Source organism: Pristiophorus japonicus, chromosome 1, assembly GCF_044704955.1.
Source record: "Pristiophorus japonicus isolate sPriJap1 chromosome 1, sPriJap1.hap1, whole genome shotgun sequence".
Taxonomy (NCBI): Eukaryota; Metazoa; Chordata; class Chondrichthyes; family Pristiophoridae; genus Pristiophorus; species Pristiophorus japonicus.
In genome coordinates, this window is record NC_091977.1 from 1,130,402 (window position 1) to 1,151,023 (window position 20,622).

Below are 20,622 nucleotides of genomic sequence, written 5' to 3' on the forward strand. Positions count from 1 at the left end.
CTGCCTCACAAGGAAAGGGAGGATGGTATGTGAGCACCACGGCGATCAACATGACGGTGGGGGAATTACCCGCTGCCTATCACGATCATCGACTTCTGTTTTGTGCCAAAAGAAGTCATCGATATTCAGGGATATATCATATCCCTGATTGAAAGGAAAGTCCGTCAATGGGACGGCGGTGGACACTATCAAAACAGGGGATAAAGGTTTCGAGGAACCACAAGGACAACATGTACCCAGACAACATGTGCCATTGGGCCCACCAATTCCCTCCCCCATTCAATGAGATCATGACTGGTCTTCTGCCTCAACTCCACTTGCCTGCTCTATCCCCATATCCCTTGATTCCCTTAATAGCCACAACTCTATTGATCTCGGTCTTGAATATACTCAACGACTAAGCCTCCACAGCCCTCTGGGGTAGAGAATTCCAAAGATTCACCATCCTCTGAGTGAACATTTCTCCTCAATGCTTCATGTTTTCATTACTGATGCTTTGCTTTTGGATGGATAGTCCACTTAAAGTCTCTCTTAACTTTGCATAATTCTACAAAAAAAAGTGTTGTTTTAATTGAGCTGGTGCAGAATTTGGGATACTCAAAGCCATGACCGATTGGCCTGTGCTTTCCACTCTGTGCTCACAGCCTCTGACTTTCTTACTATTAAAGTGAAAACACACAACAGAAATCACAGATTGGCGAATGCAAAAGCAGAAAAAGTCGTCCAATATCGCCACTGATTCGATATAGAGGGCAGTGACCTATATTAGCAGCAGAGTTATTGTGGTCCACATTTGTTGCTCAGCAAACATCACTAAAACAGGTTGGGGGTGCAATTGGACGAGGGCAGGAATGTAAATTAGTCGATATCACATCGTTCATCTGGGATACTCTCCGCCCGATAGTCAGTTCTGCAGAGAGATCATCGACCTGAAACATTATCTGTTTCTCTCTTCACAGACGCTGCCTGACCCGCTGAGTATTTCCAGCATTGTTTGTATTCCCAATTTCCAGCCTCCGTGGTATTTTTTCAGTTCCATTGACTTCAATACAACAATCGGGCGTGTTGTATAACAGTCGGCAAACACCATTCTGCCCCTTGTGTGTCCTCAGCCATGTCCACTTTCTCCCCCATTGTTTTCTGGCTGTGGGCCCATTAACGGCCTCTTTCCCTCAGTTCACAAAGTGCTTCATTGACGATCGAAATAACCTGAAGATATGACAGTTCTTTAAAAGGACCAGCTCTTTCTATCGGTGTGTGATGTAAAAGATTCAGTTCACACAAGCGGCCTGTACCCAGGGTCAGATTTACTGCACCTGTAAAGTTTATTGAAGTCACTATTACTCTCATATATTTACAATATCTGAAACTCTGGAGAAATTATGTTTGGCTTAAAAGGTAGAATTACAGTTGGCTTCAAACTATCAGGCAATGCACCAAATAAAGACTTGATCAAATCGTAACTTTCTGGGAATGTTCCTCTCGAAAATAAGGGGGTGACATTAACCCCCTGTCCAGCAGCTACTGGGCAATGTCATTAAAATTGCCCCTCAGACCGTCGTGTTGTGTTGTCGCTCCAATCCCACATGCTCCCACCTTAACTGGGCTGTTTCTTAGGTAACGCCCAGGTACCTGGAGTGGGAGTTGTCTCACTATTTGCAAATCAAGAGCCTGCCGTTAGGACATGATGGCATTTTAACTGGTAACTGATTGCAGCAACTCCACTCAGTAAACCTTCTTGGGGAAGAAGCGAAAGCCTCAAATTAATCAATTTTAACTTATCTTTAGGAGTCAGGTCTAGGCCTCTGATGTCCTGGGCTCTGCCGTTTGAACCCGTTATACCCCACGGAACCCCTGCCATCCCTCCCTTGCAACTTTGTTCAGTGCCAGTGGGTTGCCTCTAGGCCACACAATCTTCACCTGCTGGGGGGCAGCCCCTCCTCCATTGCCAGGGGGCAGCCCCTCCCCCATTGCCGGGGGGCAGCCCCTCCCCCATTGCCGGAGGGCAGCCCCTCCCCCATTGCCGGAGGGCAGCCCCTCCCCCATTGCTGGGGGGCAGCTGGCTGGTGAGATGTAAATGAGGCCCAGAGGTTAAAATTGCCCGAGTGTGGGCAGTGGTGGGGGAAGTGTTTGAGGCATGGGGAGGGGTAGGAGCTAAGGAGGGGGTTGAGGTGTGCGGGAGGGGTGAGCGTGGGTGAGGGGTTTGAGGTGGGGAGTGGGGGAGGGGTTTTTGGTATGGGGAGGGGTGTGTGTGGGGGGGAGGTTGAAGTGTGAGGGACGGGTTTGAGCTGTGGGGGTGGGATTTGAGCTGTGGGGGTGGGGTTTGAGCTGTGGGAGTGGGGTTTGAGGTATGGGGGAGGGGTTTGAGATGTGGGAGAGGGGTTTGAGGTATGGGGGAGCGGTTTAAGATGTGGGGGAGGGGGTTGAGGTATGGGAGAGGGGTTTGAGGTGTGGGGGAGGGTTTTGAGATGTGGGAGAGGGGGTTGAGGTATGGGAGAGGGGTTTGAGGTGTGGGGGAGGGGTTTGAGGTATGGGAGAGGGGTTTGAGATGTGGGGGAGGGTGTTAAGATATGGGAGAGCGGTTTGAGGTGTGGGAGAGGGGGTTGAGGTATGGGAGAGGGGTTTGAGGTGTGGGAGAGGGGGTTGAGGTATGGGAGAGGGGTTTGAGGTGTGGGAGAGGGGGTTGAGGTATGGGAGAGGGGTTTGAGGTGTGGGAGAGGGGGTTGAGGTATGGGAGAGGGGTTTGAGATGTGGGGGAGGGGGTTGAGATATGGGAGAGGGGTTTGAGGTGTGGGAGAGGGGGTTGAGGTATGGGAGAGGGGTTTGAGGTGTGGGAGAGGGGGTTGAGGTATGGGGGAGGGGTTTGAGGTGTGGGGGAGGGTTTTGAGGCTCGCCCCGCCTGTTAGAAACATGCTTCAATTTAAAATTAACCAGAGTCACATGTCTACAACACTTGTGTTTCCCTTGGGTAAATTGTTAAATCATTCACTGATTTTTTCGCATTAAAGGAGATGTTGTTAAAGTTATGACTGGCCTGTGTCTCACTTCACTTTCACTCCAACTCCTTATCCTCACAGCTCATCGGCCATTATTTACAGCGGCCATCTATTTTGGGGCAGAGTCAGTTTACACCAGCCTGCGAGAATAACATGTACATGGTACAGACCTGGATTGTGGGAACACAGTCTTATCAGAAGTAGGAATCATTCTTCAGGCATTGATGGGAAATCTTGATTTCACTTCAACCAAAGTCTTGCATGGACCAGATGGATCTCCCTTTGCAACATTTCTTGTCGTGCTATATTAACCATACTGTTGTAGTCAATGCTTCTCTGAGCTTTTCTCCTTGTTCCTCCTAAGGTACAGATTTGCCATCTGACTCATTCTGCCTCTTACCCACATCCTCAACGTGTTGAAGTCAAGATATAAATACACTGCCATTGACTAAAAGCTAAGCAACAGCTTCAAAAGAAAGTTGCCACACAATCAGAAAGACCAACAACTCCCAAGCCACCCTGAATGTGAGTGTACAATGTGTGTGGTCATTTATGCTGCAAAGTGCACCCAAAATTATTACTCATCGTGAACGAGAAAAGTCAGAAGTTTATGAAAGTTTTAGGAGAGCACCAGTTTCGAAGGCACAAGATTTAATTTTTTGACCATTTTTCAGAATTTTAAATTCTAGAGTGAAAATGGACATTGATTTTATTTACATTAAAAATGGAGCAATCTGAGGATCATCTTGAATAAAACCTACCCTTGTCTGTAGGGGCCGGCACCCCGAGAGTGGGAAGCTGCCCCTCTGTACTGCCAGCCACCCTGTGGGGCCACAGGCCCTCGGGACAGGGTCAACGCTGGGCCATGCTGACAATGGGAAATCCCATCCCCTGCACTTCCATCAGGGGCAGGAGCCTCCAGCAATTTCAGGCCCCGTATAAAAGTAATTCGACATAAAAAGTCGATTTTTAATTTTGAGTTTTTAGTCGGGGTGTGGTGAAAAATGGCCGCATTAGATGGAACTGACACTAGTAAATAAGGATAACAGCAGTCGATGCATTGTTGAGTGAACTAATTCAATGCTGGTGGCTGTTAATGGGATGAATTTATCCAAATTAACCCAGTCGGGAACAGAAAAATTTGAGCTTAAGCAATACATTGCGCAGTTGAATCATCATTGTTGGTTATTACACTTCTGAGATATTAATTGAGTGGGCAACAAAATTACGTGCAACATCCAATTAATTTCCATAATGTAGCCGATGTTTGTGTTTACATAGCGTCTGCAGAAGCGTTGTTGAAGCAATGTTAAAAGAACCATTTCTATTGCAAGTTATCATTCATAAGTTATGTTCATGTTTGAAAAGCGTGCTGCAATGATTGTGATAAATCAGAGCAGATACCAGGAAGAAAGCTCCATATCTGTTCTCAGGTAAAAATATAAATTCCCAAAATGTTATGTTCCACATATCGAACTCCAAGCTCTTCCTCTCTGTCCTGTGCAACTCATGTATAGTCTGCTTGTGCTATTTGTGCATAGATGACAGATGAACCATCTTCCTTTGAAGGAGCCAGGTTCTGCAAGAGAGAAATTAACCATTTATAATAATGTGATCTATTATTGCATCTCTTAACATCAGATAACAACTTTACAAATTTGTTGCCGTTATTAATATTGTCGGTTGTGTGATTTCACCAATAGGGATTGATATACTTACAGGATCTGAAGATTGTTTATTGCACTGCGTACCGTGTCTGGACCCTGTGATAATTGCAAATATCACAATTAAAGGATGACATTGATCGATTGCTCTAACAATAAAACCTGACTAACGGTGAACCAATGGCCCGGAAATCCCGGACTCCCTGAGTCCGTACGGAGCGTCTACGCAATACGCAATGCGCTGAGACCGGCTTTTCCGATCTGTCAAGTTTCTTGCTTGACAGATCTCGCACATCTCGGGAGCGAGGATATTTGTACGGGCAGGATTGTGGGATTTACCCATATCTTTCCCGGCAAATATCCTCAAAACTCTCGCGCCTGATAAAACCAGGTGCATAGCCCACTGTTACAGGCATAAGAGTTTTAAAACACACAAACACATTGTAAAATAACATTTTAAAAATACGTATTATTGTTAAAACCCTCCCCACTACAGTAAGTTTATTTTAAACTATAATTTTAAAAACTTTTTTAAAAATTGGAAAAATATTTTTAAAATACATAAATAATTTAAAATTAAATTAATAAAAATATGTTTTTAATATTTTATAATAATAACTTTTATTATTGCATATTAGTGTTTTGGGGAGGGTTCTCATTCATAATAATGGGAATATACTTTACCTGATTGGCTGCCCAGAGCCATGTGACTCCAGCTCCCGGCCTGCGCACGTCCCGATGTGAGCACACTCCGTTGCGCAAGAAGAGGAGACCTCAAGTCCGGGATCTCTGGCGGGCATTCGACCAAAAGGTAAGTGCGCATCTTCTGTCCTATTGGTAGTCGAACGCCCACGAAGAAGAAACCGGGAATTCTGGGCCAACTTACTGCATTTCACTGGGACAGCCAATGATCAGCAAGACAGTGATTGACAGTGAACCCAGTTGTCCTCTGTATGACTCAGATCCACACTGAGCCCTGCATTTACACAGTGAGCCACAGGGGTGGTCATTAATGAACAAAGCTCCTTCTGTGATTGTTGGGAGATTACATGACCCACTGCTATCTCGGTCCGGTGCTGTCCCAGGTGAGGGCAGACCAGGCACTCTGGACATTCTGCATTTCTGGGTCACTGGAAGTCGTCAGGTTGGTTGTGAGGCGCTGGCTGAATAGGGCTTTCTTCGCAGGATCTTTGAGTGCTCCAGCGTTGATTTTCCTGCGGCATTGTTTCTGTTGCTGCCGCTGTTTTGGGGCTACATTGATGGAAATGACTGAGCGGATTAGACGGTGGTCCGTCCAGCAGTTGTCAGCTCCTGTCATGGCGCGGGTGATGCGCACATCCTTGCGATCCCTCGCTAAGACGATGATGTAGTCGAGCAGATGCCAGTGCTTGGAGCGAGGGTGTTGTCAGGAGGCCTTGTACTTGTCTCTCTGACCGAACAGGGTGTTGGTGATGACAAGACCATGCTTTGACCATTTCGCCAGGTGGAGGGTACCGCTGGAGTTGGTTTTCCCTACCCCTTCTCTCCCGATCACTCCTCCCCAGAGGTCTGTGTCCTTTCCGACCCTGGTGTGAAATTCGGCGAGAAGGATCAGCTTGTCGCCCGGTGGGACTTGGGACAGGGATTGTTCGAGGCTGGACGAGAATTCTTCTTTGGTCTTGTCTGTAGCTTCCAGTGTTGGGGCGAACGCACTGATGACATAGCGCACTGGTTCCAGGCTAGGGTGAGCCGAAGGGTCATGAGACGTTCACTAATCCCGCAGGGGGAGTCTCTGAGACGGCCCACCAGCTCGTTTTTTATGATGAAGCCAACCCCATGGAGGCGGTGATCTTCTTCTGGCTTCCCTTTCCAGAAGAAGGTGTAGCCACCACCTTGTTCTTTGAGTTGACCTTCCCCTGCCCACTGAGTCTCGCTAAGGGCAGCGATGTCTATGTCGAAGCGTTTGAGTTCCTGGGCAACGATAGCAGTACGGCATTCAGGTCTGTCGCTGTTGGGGTTGTCTATGAGGTCCTGACATTCCAGGTCCCAAACTTCATTTTAACACCAGCCACCACACTGGCCGACCCGGCTCCTGGGCCCGACCTCACTCCTGGGCCCTGACCTCACTCCTCGGCCCCGACCTCTCTCCTGGGCCATACCTCACTCCTGGGCCCTGACCTCACTCCTGGGCCCCGACCCGGCTTCTGGGCCCCGACCTCACTCCTGGGCCCTACCCTCATTCCTGGGCCCTGACCTCACTCCTGGGCCCCGACCTCACTCCTGGGCCCCGACCTCACTCCTGGGCCCCGACCTCACTCCTGGGCCCTGACCTCACTCCTGGGCCCCGACCTCACTCCTGGGCCCCGACCTCACTCCTGGGCCCCGACCTCACTCCTGGGCCCCGACCTCACTCCTGGGCCCTACCCTCATTCCTGGGCCCTGACCTCACTCCTGGGCCCCGACCTCACTCCTGGGCCCCGACCTCACTCCTGGGCCCCGACCTCACTCCTGGGCCCTACCCTCACTCCTGGGCCCTGACCTCTCACCTGGGCCCCGACCTCACTCCTGGGCCCCGACCTCGCTCCTGGGCCCCGACCTCACTCCTGGGCACCGACCTCACTCCTGGGCCCCGACCTGGCTCCTGGGCCCCGACCTCACCCCTCCCGACCCGGCTCCTGGGCCCTGACCTCACTCCTGGGCCCGACCTCACTCCTGGGCCCTGACCTCACTCCTGGGCCCGACCTCACTCCTGGGCCCCGAACTCACCCCTCCCGACCCGGCTCCTGGGCCCTGACCTCACTCCTGGGCCCGACCTCACTCCTGGGCCCTGACCTCACTCCTGGGCCCTGACCTCACTCCTGGGCCCTGACCTCACTCCTGGGCCCCGACCTCACCCCTCCCGACCTGGCTCCTGAGCCCCGACCTCACTCCTGGGCCCCGACCTCACCCCTCCCGACCCGGCTCCTGGGCCCTGACCTGACTCCTGGGCCCTGACCGCTCTCCTGGGCCCCGACCTCACTCCTGGGCCCTGACCTCACTCCAGGGCCCTGACCTCGCTCCTGGGCCCCGACCTCGCTCCTGGGCCCCGACCTCACTCCTGGGCACCGACCTCACTCCTGGGCCCCGACCTCACTCCTGGGCCCTGACCTCACTCCTGGGGCCCGACCTCACCCCTCCCGACCCGGCTCCTGAGCCCCGACCTCACTCCTGGGCCCCGACCTCACCCCTCCCGACCTGGCTCCTGGACCCTGACCTGACTCCTGGGCCCTGACCTCACCCCTCCCGACCCGGCTCCTGGGCCCCGACCTCACTCCTGGGCCCTGACCTCACTCCTAGGCCCGACCTCACTCCTGGGCCCCGACCTCACTCCTGGGCCTCGACCTCACTCCTGGGCCCCGACCTCACTCCTAGGCCCGACCTCAATCCTGGGCCCCGACCTCACTCCTGGGCCCCGACCTCACTCCTGGGCCCCGACCTCACTCCTGGGCCCCGACCTCACTCCTGGGCCCCGACCTCTCTCCTGGGCCCCGACCTCACTCCTGGGCCCCGACCTCGCTCCTGAGCCCCGACCTCACTCCTGGGCCCCGACCTCACTCCTGGGCCCTGACCTCACTCCTGGGCCCCGAACTCACTCCTGAGCCCCGACCTCACTCCTGGGCCCCGACCTCACTCCTGGGCCCCAACCTCACTCCTGGGCCCTGACCTCACTCCTGGGAACCGACCTCACTCCTGGGCCCCGACCTCACTCCTGGGCCCCGACCTCACTCCTGGGAACCGACCTCACTCCTGGGCCCCGACCTCACTCCTGGGCCCCGACCTCACTCCTGGGCCCCGACCTCACTCCTGGGCCCTGACCTCACTCCTGGGCCCCGAACTCACTCCTGAGCCCCGACCTCACTCCTGGGCCCCGACCTCACTCCTGGGCCCCAACCTCACTCCTGGGCCCTGACCTCACTCCTGGGAACCGACCTCACTCCTGGGCCCCGACCTCACTCCTGGGCCCCGACCTCACTCCTGGGAACCGACCTCACTCCTGGGCCCCGACCTCACTCCTGGGCCCCGACCTCACTCCTGGGCCCCGACCTCACTCCTTGGTACTGCCACCCCCCACCACCCACTCCCCACACACACGGCTCACCTCCCCCCGGGCCATACTGCCCTCCGCCCCCCCCCTACACACACCGGCTCACCTCCCCCGGGCACCCCCCCCCGCCCACACACACACACGGCTCACCTCCCCCGGGCCATACTGCCCTCCGCCCCCCCCCCCCACACACACGGCTCACCTCCCCCGGGCCGTACTGCCCCCCCCCACACACACACACACGGCTCACCTCCCCCGGGCCGTACTGCCCCCCCCCACACACACACACACGGCTCACCACCCCCGGGCCGTACTGCCCCCCCCACACGCACACACACACACGGCTCACCTCCCCCAGGCCGTACTGCCCCCCCCCACACACACACACACACGGCTCACCTCCCCCGGGCCATACTGCCCTCCGCCCCCCCCCCCCACACACACGGCTCACCTCCCCCGGGCCCCCCCCCCCCCACACACACACGACTCACCTCCCCCGGGCCCCCCCCCCCCCACACACACACGACTCACCTCCCACGGGCCCCCCGCCCCACACACACACACGGCTCACCTCCCCCGGGCCGTACTGCCCCCCCCCACACACACACACACACGGCTCACCTCCCCCCGGGCCCCCCCCCCCCACACACACACACGGCTCACCTCCCCCAGGCCGTACTGCCCCTCCCCCGCCCGCCGGGTACCTGACACCGAATGTCCCGGCAGGGCGCTGGATGCTGGCCCCCGGCTCGGAAATGCTTTCTGCCGCCATTACCGCCCCTCCGGGGAAAAAACAGAGGCAGCAACGAGTTTTATTACCCAGCATTAACATTCCTCACCTTGAAGAACACAAAACTGAGAGAAAAAAATAGCAATATTGGGTTTCATTACCTGGTGAACTTGTCTGAAAAGCGATGGATCCGTAATGAATATCTTCTCTTTCTGTGTCTGCAGAGAATAAGATGGAGATAAAGAATTTGCATCGATATATATATCGCGGCTGGCCATATCCCAAAGCAAGTAATGATCACTGTTAAAGTGGAAGTCCTGTTGTCAGGTAAACAAACACCATTCAAGGTCCCACAAGCAGGAAATGAGATAACAACCAGTTCATCTCTTGTGGTGGTGTTGGTTGAGGGAAGAATTATGTCAGGACAACACCCTGCTCACCATCAATAGATACAATTATATCTTTAACATTCACCAAAAAAGGTCTTAACTGAAAGGCAGCACTTTTGAAAATGCAGCAATCCCCTGAAGTGTCAGTGAAGAGTACGGGCTCGATGGGCCGAATGGCCCCCTGTGCTGTAACCATTCTATGATTCTGTGAAAGTCTGAAGTGGGGCTTGAACCCACAAGTTCCTGCCCCCAAAATGACAAGTTGACTCATAAATTGGAGAATGAACAAAGTGGTTCTGTGGCTGCAGATTTACTAAACAAGTTAAATGAAAAGCATTGCTCACGGATCAGGACTTTTCCCATTTGATTCTCTTTTCTCCCACCTCTCCTGACTCTCACTGGGCTCTGGGTCCACAAGGCCTGACAGCCCTCCAGTCTATAACTCAAATGTTGGTGCTTCATGTGTGAGCCTGGATATGAAGTGTTGGGAAGCTCTCGGATCATGTGGAGTCTCAAACTGAGCGGGATCCTGACATCCGCACTTGTTGCTACTTGTTTACTTTCTTTTAGTGATTCATATTGTTTCTAAACAGCCATTCCTATTGCAAACTTGTGATATACACAATCAGTAAAGTGACTGAATAAATAGGTTTCTGTATTGTGCGTGAAACCTTTTATAGTGGACCAGCATCACAAAGATCTATTTTACTGAAGATTGTTCAAGTATTTCAGAGTCTAACATTACATATCTGGAGAGCTCCTGAGCCAAAGTATGAAACTAGAAACAACATTTTATGAACTCTGACAGTTGCTATGTTAACAATCCCTACACAGAGAGAACCACATAATATGATTCATCTGCTCACCGTCTACTTTTGCCTTTCTATTGACAGTTGTATTTTCAGCCACACGACTTGTCTCAGGCACCGGCATCTCGGTAACACCTGGAAAATATATTTTTATGATGAAGACATTAGCATGGCCTGATTTTCAGAAAGCTGTATCAGGTATTTCTACAAAAGCTTCTCCATTGCGAATGAGATATATTGGAATGATCAGCAAAGTGGGATCAGTCCTTCAGAGAAAGCAATATTGCCTAGAAAAGATATTCACGTTATACTGAATCTTTGGCATTAGATGTTACGAGTGGATTTAGAAACACTGGAGTATTTGTGACGTGTGCTCGAGGTATTTAAGGGTTGTAGCATGATAGTTTAGTAAATGTGTGACCACGCTTTTGGAGGGGAAGAGGACTCAAAATACAGCTATTAATCAGAATATAAAGTAGTGAGAATACCACCACAGGTCGGGGTTATAAATAGAGCTGGAGCACTGGGCCCTGGAACATCATGGGCTGTCCCGACCTGTGTGAGAACATCACCGCAGGTCGGGTTTATAAATAGAGCTGGAGCACTGGGCCCTGGAACATCATGGGCTGTCCCGACCTGTGTGAGAACATCACCACAGGTCGGGGTTATAAATAGAGCTGGAGCACCGGGGCCTGGAACATCATGGGCTGTCCCGACCTGTGTGAGAACATCACCACAGGTCGGGGCTATAAATAGAGCTGGAGCACTGGGCCCTGGAACATCATGGGCTGTCCCGACCTGTGTGAGAACATCACCACAGGTCGGGGCTACAGAGCTGGAGCACTGGGCCCTGGAACATCATGGGCTGTCCCGACCTGTGTGAGAACATCACCACAGGTCGGGGCTATAGAGCTGGAGCGCTGGGGCCTGGACCATCATGGGCTGTCCCGACCTGTGTGAGAACATCACCACAGGTCGGGGCTATAGAGCTGGAGCACCGGGGCCTGGACCATCATGGGCTGTCCCGACCTGTGTGAGAACATCACCACAGGTCGGGGCTATAGAGCTGGAGCGCTGGGGCCTGGACCATCATGGCTGAGGTACGGCAAATGAGGATACGGGGCCCAGAAGAGCCGAGGGCCCAGGGGCAACACGGGCCAAGCCCACACTGCGATATGTGTGCGCACTAGGTCTGTGCAGCAGAGCAGGTCTCCAGTCGTCCTGGTTAACCCTTGCCACTGGATAAAGACCTAGCTCTGTCAAGACCGTGTGGTGCCTGATGTACAACGTCACCACACGTTAAAAAAATTTACACACAGGCATCTTCCACCCCCTCAATTGGAGATCAGGACTGGAACATCGGGTCCTTCATTGAAACATCAGTGAACTCATGTGGAAGCAAGTCATCCTGGTTCCAGGGATGAGATGATGATGAATTGAGATACATGGCTAACTATAAGTGAGATTTAAACTAATGCAGGTTGCATTGTTGTGTGATGTGATTTCTGAATGTTTATAGTTTGTGCAATGAGAAAGGGTTAATTAATAACCTTGTAGTAAAGGGGCCTTTAGGGAAGAGTGAACATAATATGATAGAATTTTATATTAAGTTTCATTGTGATTTAGTTAAATCCGAAACTAGGGTCTTCAATCTAAACAAAGCAAACCACGTAGGTATGAGGGGCGGGTACTGAGGGAATGATCAGCCATGATCTTATCGAATGGTGCTGCAGGCTCGAAGGGCCGAATGGCCGACTCCTGCACCTATTTTCTATGTTTCTATGTTTCTATGAGTTGGCTAAGATAGATTGGGAAATGACATTAAAAGGTATGACAGTAAACAAGCAATGGCTGACATTTAAAGAACTAATACATCATTTACAACAAACACACATTCCTTTAAGGCACAAAAACCCCACAGGAAAAGTGGTCCAACTGTGGCTAACAAGAGAAGTTAAAGATAGTATTCGATCAAAGGATGAGGCTTATAATGTTGCCAAAAAGAGCAGTAAGCCTGAGGATTACGAGGGTTTTAAAATTCAGCAAAGGAGGACCAAGAAATTGGCGAAGAAAGGGAAAATAGAATGTGAGTAAACTGGCAAGAGACATAAAAGCAGACTGTAAAAGCTTCTATAGGTATGTAAAAAGGAAAAGGTTAGTGAAAGTAAATGTGGGTCCCTTATAGGCTGAGACAGGAGAAATTATAATGGGGAATATGGAAATGACAGAGAAAATAAGCAAATACTTTGTGTCCATATTCTCACAGAAGAAGATGTAAAAAACCTCCCTGGAGTGGAGAACCAAAGATCCAATGAGAATCTATGGAAGTAACCCTACTTTTTAAGAAAGGAAGGAGAGAGAAAGCGGGGAACTACAGACCAGTTAACCTGACATCAGTCGGAGGGAAAATGATAGAATCTATTATTAAGGATGTGGAAACAGGGCACTTAGAAAATATTAATAGGATTGGGGAAAGGCAACTTTGATTTAAGAAATGGAATTCATGTTTGACAAATCTGTTGAGTTTTTTGAGGTTGTATCTCGCAGAATAGATGAGGGGGAACCAGTGGATGTGGTGTATTTGGATTTCAGAAGACATTCGATAAGTTGCCACACAAGAGGTTACTAAACAAGATTAGTGCTCATGGTATTGTGGATTATATACTGGAATGGATTGAAGATTGATTAACCGTCAGAAAACAGGGAGTAGGAATAAACGTGCCATTTTCGGGTTGGCAGACTGTAACTAGTGGAGTACCGCAAGGATCGGTGCTGGGCCCCAGCTCTTCACAATCTATATCAATGATTTAGATGAGAAGACTAAATGTTATATACCCAAGTTTGCTGAAGATACAAAGCTCGGTGGGAATGTAAGTTGTAAGGAGGATTCAAAGAGGCTTCAAGCGGATATACAGACAGGCTGAGTGAGTGGGCAAGAACATGGCAAATGGGATATATTGTGGAGAAAAGTGAAGTTATCCACTTTGGTAGGAAACATAGAAAAATATTTTTTAAACAGTGAGAGATTGGGAAATGTTGGTGTTCAGAGGGACCTGGGTGTCCTGGTACACAAATCACTGAAAGTTAACATGCAGGTACAGCAAGAAATTAAAAAAGCAAACGGTATGTTGCCCTTTATTGTAAGAGGATTTGAGTATAAGATTAAGACGTCTTACTGCAATGATATAGGGCCCTGGTGAGACCGCAACTGGAGTATTGTGTACAGTTTTGATCTATTACCTAAGGAAGGATATACTTGCCATAGAGGGAGTGCGACGAAGGTTCACCAGACTGATTCCTGGGATGGGGAGATTGAGTAGACTAGGCCTGTATTCTCTAGAGTTTAGAAGAATGAGAGGTGATGTCATTGAAACGTACAACATTCTTACAGGGCTTGATAAGGTAGATGCAGGGAGGATGTTTCCCCCGTGCTGGGGAGTCGAGAACCAGGGGTAACAGTCTCTGAATAAGGGGTCGGCCATTTAGAACTGAGATGAGGAGGAATTTCTTCACTCAGAGGGTGGTGAATCTTTGGAATTCACTAGCTTAGAGGGCTGTGGAGGCTCAGTCCTTGATTATGTTCAAGACAATGATAGAAGTATGACGTTCGGTCTGTCACTGTTGGGGTTGTCCATGAGGGTCCTGATGTTCCAGATCCCGAACTTCATTGTAAAGGGTGGAAGATGCCTGTGCGATGATTTTTTTAACGTGTGGTGGCCACTGCACACCAGCCGCCACACGGGCTTGACAGAGCGATGTCTTGGTCCAGTGGCAATGGGATCAAACACGACTGGAGACCAGGCTCCGCTACATGGGCCTAGTACATAGACACAAACATACTCCTACTGTGGGTCTGGCCTACATTCCTACTGAGCCCCTGCCTCCCTTCCTCCCTCCCTCAGGTCCTCTCGCTCTGCTTTTCAGAGATCGCAGTGTAGGTGAAGGCATCTTGGAGCAGCTTGTGAATTTGTCCATAAAATACTGACATTGTGCCCTGGGCCCCGAGGCTGCATCTCCAGCGCACTGGTCTCCTGCACTTCTCCGCTCTCTCCAGCCGCTCACGCTTTGGCCGTTAGTTCTTTACTAGTGACCACGCATATTCTGGCCTCGTGTCCCGACCTCGCTGCTGGTCCATGCTGAGCCTTCCCTGGGTCCCCACCTCCCTGTTGGCAATCCTTGCCGCCCGCAGATCCTCCGCTCCTTGCCGATCCAGCCGATCCTCCGCTCCTTGCCGCTCGCTGATCCTCCGCTCCTTGCCGATCGCCGATTCTCCGCTCCTTGCCGATCCAGCCGATCCTCCGCTCCTTGCCGCTCGCCGATTCTCCGCTCCTTGCCGCTCGCCGATTCTCCGCTCCTTGCCGCTCGCCGATTCTCCAATTCCTGCCACCCGCCGATTATCACCACCCATGGCCCCCGGCGCTACATTTTTTACTGGATTCTCGTACCTTGCCGCCGGATGTCGTCGTTGGGACACCTGTTCGTTGGGACACCTGTTCGTTGGGACACCTGTTTGTTGGGACACCTGTTCGTTGGGACACCTGTTCGTTGGGACACCTGTTCGTTGGGACACCTGTTTGTTGGGCCACCTGTTCGTTGGGACACCTGTTCGTTGGGACACCTGTTTGTTGGGACACCTGTTCGTTGGGACACCTGTTCGTTGGGACACCTGTTTGTTGGGACACCTGTTCGTTGGGACACCTGTTCGTTGGGACACCTGTTTGTTGGGACACCTGTTCGTTGGGACACCTGTTCATTGGGACACCTGTTTGTTGGGACACCTGTTTGTTGGGACACCTGTTTGTTGGGACACCTGTTCGTTGGGACACCTGTTTGTTGGGACACCTGTTTGTTGGGCCACCTGTTCATTGGGACACCTGTTTGTTGGGACACCTGTTTGTTGGGACACCTGTTTGTTGGGACAGCTGTTTGTTGGGACACCTGTTCATTGGGACACCTGTTCGTTGGGACACCTGTTCGTTGGGCCGCCACCATCCGTACTCCACGACTTACGTCGTATTACTATCATTACCCGGGAACTCAGACACTACGCCATCGACATCACCGCCCTGAGCAAGATGTGCAAAAACCCCTTTGACCACAAGGCCATAAATCAGTGGTCGGTACGTAAGGCCCTGGACGCCCTATGAAAGAAGGAGAGGGTGGACCCTGTCGGGTGGTTCCCCGAGCAGACTGTCGAACTCGTTTGGAAGAATGTCTCATCGCCAGAGCTTTCACACAAGCACCAAGGTGTAGCTTGGTTGGTGGTGAGGAGGGCCCTACCCGTCAGATCCTTCATACACAGCCGGGGTTTCAGAGACACGGCCCTCTGCCCCAGAGTTGGCTGTGGTGCGGACGAGACTGTCATCCATCTCCTTTGGGATTGCCCCTTTGCAAGGCAGGTCTGGATGGAGATGCAGTGGTTGCTGTCGAGGTTCATCCCAAGCAGCTCCGTAACACAGGACTCTGTGCTCTACGGGCTGTTCCCAGGGACACACACCGTAGACAGACATCATCAGCTGCTGGAGGGCCATCAACTCAGTGAAAGACACACTTTGGTCTTCCCGAAACTTGCTGGTCTTCCAGAGCAAGGAGATGTCCACGTCTGTGTGTTGCAGACTGGCACAATCCAAGATCCAGGAGTACGTGCTGAGGGTCACACTAACAATTGGTGCAGTCGCCGCAAAGGCACGGTGGGGAAGGGCCACAGTTTAAAGTCCTTCCACCACGGTAAACCCAGGGGCTGGAATCAGTATAAAACTCCCCTCGGGCTGTACTTGTAAACTTGTTGTATACATAGAGCACCATGTACTGAAAACACCTGTGTAGTGCCATGTATAATGCAAGGTCTGTTTCGTGATGCACGTTGGAAAGGAAAAATGTCAATGTACCGTCACCCATTCCGTGTCCTGTATCGTGACACACGTAATGTAATTTGTTGAATGTACTACAATGTATCCCGTATTGGACCGAATTGTACTTGGACTGAAAAGCAAGGAAATATATCGAACGGAACTGCCGTCAGCACCCAAATGTAGTGTATGGGATTGCTGACCACAGCTAAACGTACTGAACTGCTTTTGAATGTACTGTACAGATTTTATATGAATAAAGTATATTTTGAAATTAAAAAAGACCCTGAGCAAGACGCGTCGGGCAGGAGAAGGTCAGCTCAAGGAACAAGGTGCTGGATACACTTTCTTCTTGAAAGGCAAACCAGAAGAAGAATGCTGTTTCATAGAAACATAGAAAATAGGTGCAGGAGTAGGCCATTCGGCCCTTCTAGCCTGCACCGTCATTCAATGAGTTCATGGCTGAACATTCTACTTCAGTACCCCCTTCCTGCTTTCTCGCCATACTCCTTGATCCCCCTAGTAGTAAGGGTTGGCTTCGCCATCAAAAATGAGCTAGTGGGCCGTCTCAGAGACTCCCCCTACAGGATAAACAAACACCCCATAGCCCTTCGGCTCACCCTAACCCAGAACCAGTGTGCTACGGTCATCAGTGCATATGTCCCAAACCTGGAAGCTACTGATGAGGAATTCTACTCCAGCCTTGAACAATCCCTGTCCCGACTCCCAACGGGCGACAAGCTGATCCTCCTTGGCGACTTCAATGCCAGAGTTGGAAAGGACACAGAGCTCTGGGGAGGGGTGAGTGGCAGGGAATGGGTAGAGAAAACCAATTCCAATGGTATCTGCCTCCTGACAAAATGCTCAGAACATGGGCTTGTTATAACAAACACCTTGTTTCGTAACTACAAGGCCTCCTGGCAACACCTTCGCTCCAAGCACTGGTATCTGCTCGACTACATCATCGTTCGAGCGAGGGATCGCAAGGGTGTGCACATCACTCGCGCCATGACAGGAGCTGCTGGACGGACCACTGCCTAAACCGCTCGGTGATGTCCATCAATGTAGCCTCAAAATGCTGTGGCAACAGAATGACTGCCGCAAGAGGATCAACGCTGAAACACTCAAAGACCCGACAAAGAAAGCCCGAGTCAGCCAACATCTCATAGACAACCTGACGACTTCCAATGAACCGGAGCCGCAGAGTGTCCACAGTGCCTGGTCTGTCCTCAAGTCCACCATAATTAGCACCTGAGAAGTGACACTCGGTCACTCTACCAGAAAACATCTAGACTGGTTCGATGAGAACATAGAAAGCATAGAAAATAGGTGCAGGAGTAGGCCATTCGGCCCTTCGAGCCTGCACCACCATTCAATAAGATCATGGCTGATCATTCCCTCAGTACCACTTTCCTGCTTTCTCTCCATACCCCTTGATCCCTTTAGCCGTAAGGGCCATATCTAACTCCCTCTTGAATATATCCAGTGAACTGGCATCAACAACTCTCTGCGGCAGGGAATTCCACAGGTTAACAACTCTCTGAGTGAAAAAGTTTCTCCTCATCTCAGTCCTAAATGGCCTGCCCCTTATCCTAAGACTGTGTCCCCGGTTCTGGACTTCCCCAACATCAAGAACATTCTTCCCGCATCTAACCTGTCCAGTCCAGTCAGAATCTTATACGTTTCTATGAGATCCCCTCGCATCCTTCTAAACTCCAGTGTATAAATGCCCAGTTGATCCAGTCTCTCCTCATAAGACAGTCCAGCCATCCCTGGAATCAGTCTGGTGAACCTTCACTGCACTTGCTCAATAGCAAGAACGTGCTTCCTCAGATTAGGAGATCAAAACTGAACACAATATTCCAGGTGAGGCCTCACCAAGGCCCTGTGCAACTGCAGTAAGACCTCCCTGCTCCTATACTCAAATCCCCTAGCTATGAAGGCCAACATGCCATTTGCGTTCTTCACCGCCTGCTGTACCTGCATGCCAACCTTCAATGACTGATGAACCATGATACCTAGGTCTCGTTGCACCTCCCCTTTTCCTAATCTGCCGTCATTCAGATAATATTCTGCCTTCGTGTTTTTGCCCCCAAAGTGGATAACCTCACATTTATCGACATTATACTGCATCTGCCATGCATTTGCCCACTCACCTAACCTGTCCAAATCACCCTGCAGCCTCTTAGCATCCCCCTCACAGCTCATACCGCCACCCAGTTTAGTGTAATCTGCAAACTTGGAGATGTTACACTCAATTCCTTCATCCAAATCATTAATGTATATTGTAAAGAGCTGGGGTCCCAGCACTGAGCCCTGCGGCACTCCACTAGTCACTGCCTCCCATTCCGAAAAGAACCCGTTTATCCCGACTCTCTGCTTCTTGTCTGCAAACCAATTCTCTATCCATGCCAGAACATTAACACCCAATACCATATGTTTTGATTTTGCACACCAATCTCTTATGTGGGACCTTATCAAAGGCCTTTTGAAAGTCCAAATACACCACATCCACTGGTTCTCCCTTGTTCACTCTGCTAGTTACATTCTCAAAAAATTCCAGAAGATTTGTCAAGAACGATCAGGAGATCCAGGAGCTAATAAACCGCAAATACAAGGCATTTTTGAATTGAAACAACTCCACAATTGGAGTGAAAGAAAGCAGACTTACAGACAACTGAAGGCCGAGGTCCAATGAAAATCTCACGACCTAAAGAATAAACAGTGGCTGGAAAAAGCGCGAGAGATCCAGCATGTAACCGATAATCACGAGGTGCATGGAATTTTTAGCGCCATCAAGTCCACCTACGGCCCAAGCACTCAAGGTCCAATACCACTGAGAGTCAAGGAGAGGTTAGAAAGGTCAATGCCCGCTGGAAGGAGCACTTCGAGGATCTTCTCAACCAAAACTCTGTCTTTGACCTGAGTGTCCTTGACTCCATCCCGCAGCATGTCACCCGTCACCATCTCAATAAAACCCCAGCCCGGCACGAGGTTGAAAAGGCCATCCGACAACTGAGGAACAACAAGGCCTCGGGAGCAGCTGGAATCCACGCTGAAGCACTAAAACATGGCAGAGAAGTACTCTTGGCACAAATCCATGAACTCCTCTCTCTGACCTGGAAGGAGGAGAGCATGCCAGGGGATCACAGAGACACCATAATCGTGACCATATTAAAGAAAGGAGACAAGTCCGACTGCGGTAATTAAACAAGAGCTTTCCTGCTGTCTGCCACAGGGAAAACCATCACAAGAATCCTCCTCAATCATCTCCTCCCAGTGGCTGAAGAACTCCTCCCAGAGTCGCAATGTGGATTCCACCCACTAAGGGACACAACGGACATGATCTTCACCACGTGAAAAATCCAAGAAAAATGTAGAGAGCAGCATCAACCTCTGTACATGGCTTTCTTTGACCTCACAAAGGCCTTCGAATTTGTCGCAGGAGAAAAGATTTGCGATGGACTGAGTGATGATCAACGTGACATGTGTGTCGTCATCTGTGAACAAGTCAGCACCAGAGTCTGAAGCAGGTGTTGAGCGGCTGAACATGTCAGCTACGTGGTTGTGACTGCCAGCAATGTACTGGACATCAAAGTTATACTGATGAAGGCGATCTGACCATCGGCTGATCCGTAGTGGTCTGTGCCCAGATCCAGTTGTAGCGAGTAGCGTAGTTAGTGCTTGGTGATCTGTACGGAGGGTAAATTTCCTGCCATAGTGGTAGATGTGCCAGCGTTCACATGCGTAGATGCAAGCGAGTGCTTCGCGTTCTCCTGTAGAGTATTTACGTTCTGCAGACGAGAGCGTGTGAGAGGCGAATGCGACTGGATGTTCCAGGCCCTCAATCCATTGCCAGAGCACAGCACCCATGGTGGTGCCTGATGCATCTATGGTGACATATGTAGTGGCATTCGGATCAAAGTGTGCAAGGATAGGAGGGGATGTGATTTTCCCCTTAAGAGTGGTGAATGCCTGAGCCTGGGGATCTGTCCATTCCCAAGGGATGTCCTTGCACAGCAACTTGAGAAGTGGTTCGGCAATGTGCGCGTAGTGCGGGACCAACTTCAGATAGAAGTTGCAAGTGCCGAGGATGATGAAAGTTCTTCGACATTGGTAGCC

At 50.8% G+C, this 20,622-nt stretch overlaps 1 protein-coding gene across 2 annotated transcripts in view; it reads right to left on the reverse strand.

The window, feature by feature from the left end:
- Positions 1 to 1,270: 1,270 nt before the first annotated feature.
- Positions 1,271 to 20,622, reverse strand: part of LOC139261888 (uncharacterized) — a 71,891-nt gene continuing 52,539 nt past the window's right edge. For both annotated transcript variants that reach the window (XM_070877095.1, XM_070877094.1), the window contains exons 8-11: positions 10,709 to 10,786; positions 9,615 to 9,671; positions 4,716 to 4,759; positions 1,271 to 4,575 (exon numbers count right to left, since the gene is read on the reverse strand). In XM_070877095.1, coding sequence (XP_070733196.1) covers positions 4,504 to 4,575; positions 4,716 to 4,759; positions 9,615 to 9,671; positions 10,709 to 10,786 — 251 coding nt within the window. In that variant the 3' untranslated portion in view covers positions 1,271 to 4,503. The remainder of the gene's footprint in view (positions 4,576 to 4,715; positions 4,760 to 9,614; positions 9,672 to 10,708; positions 10,787 to 20,622) is intronic.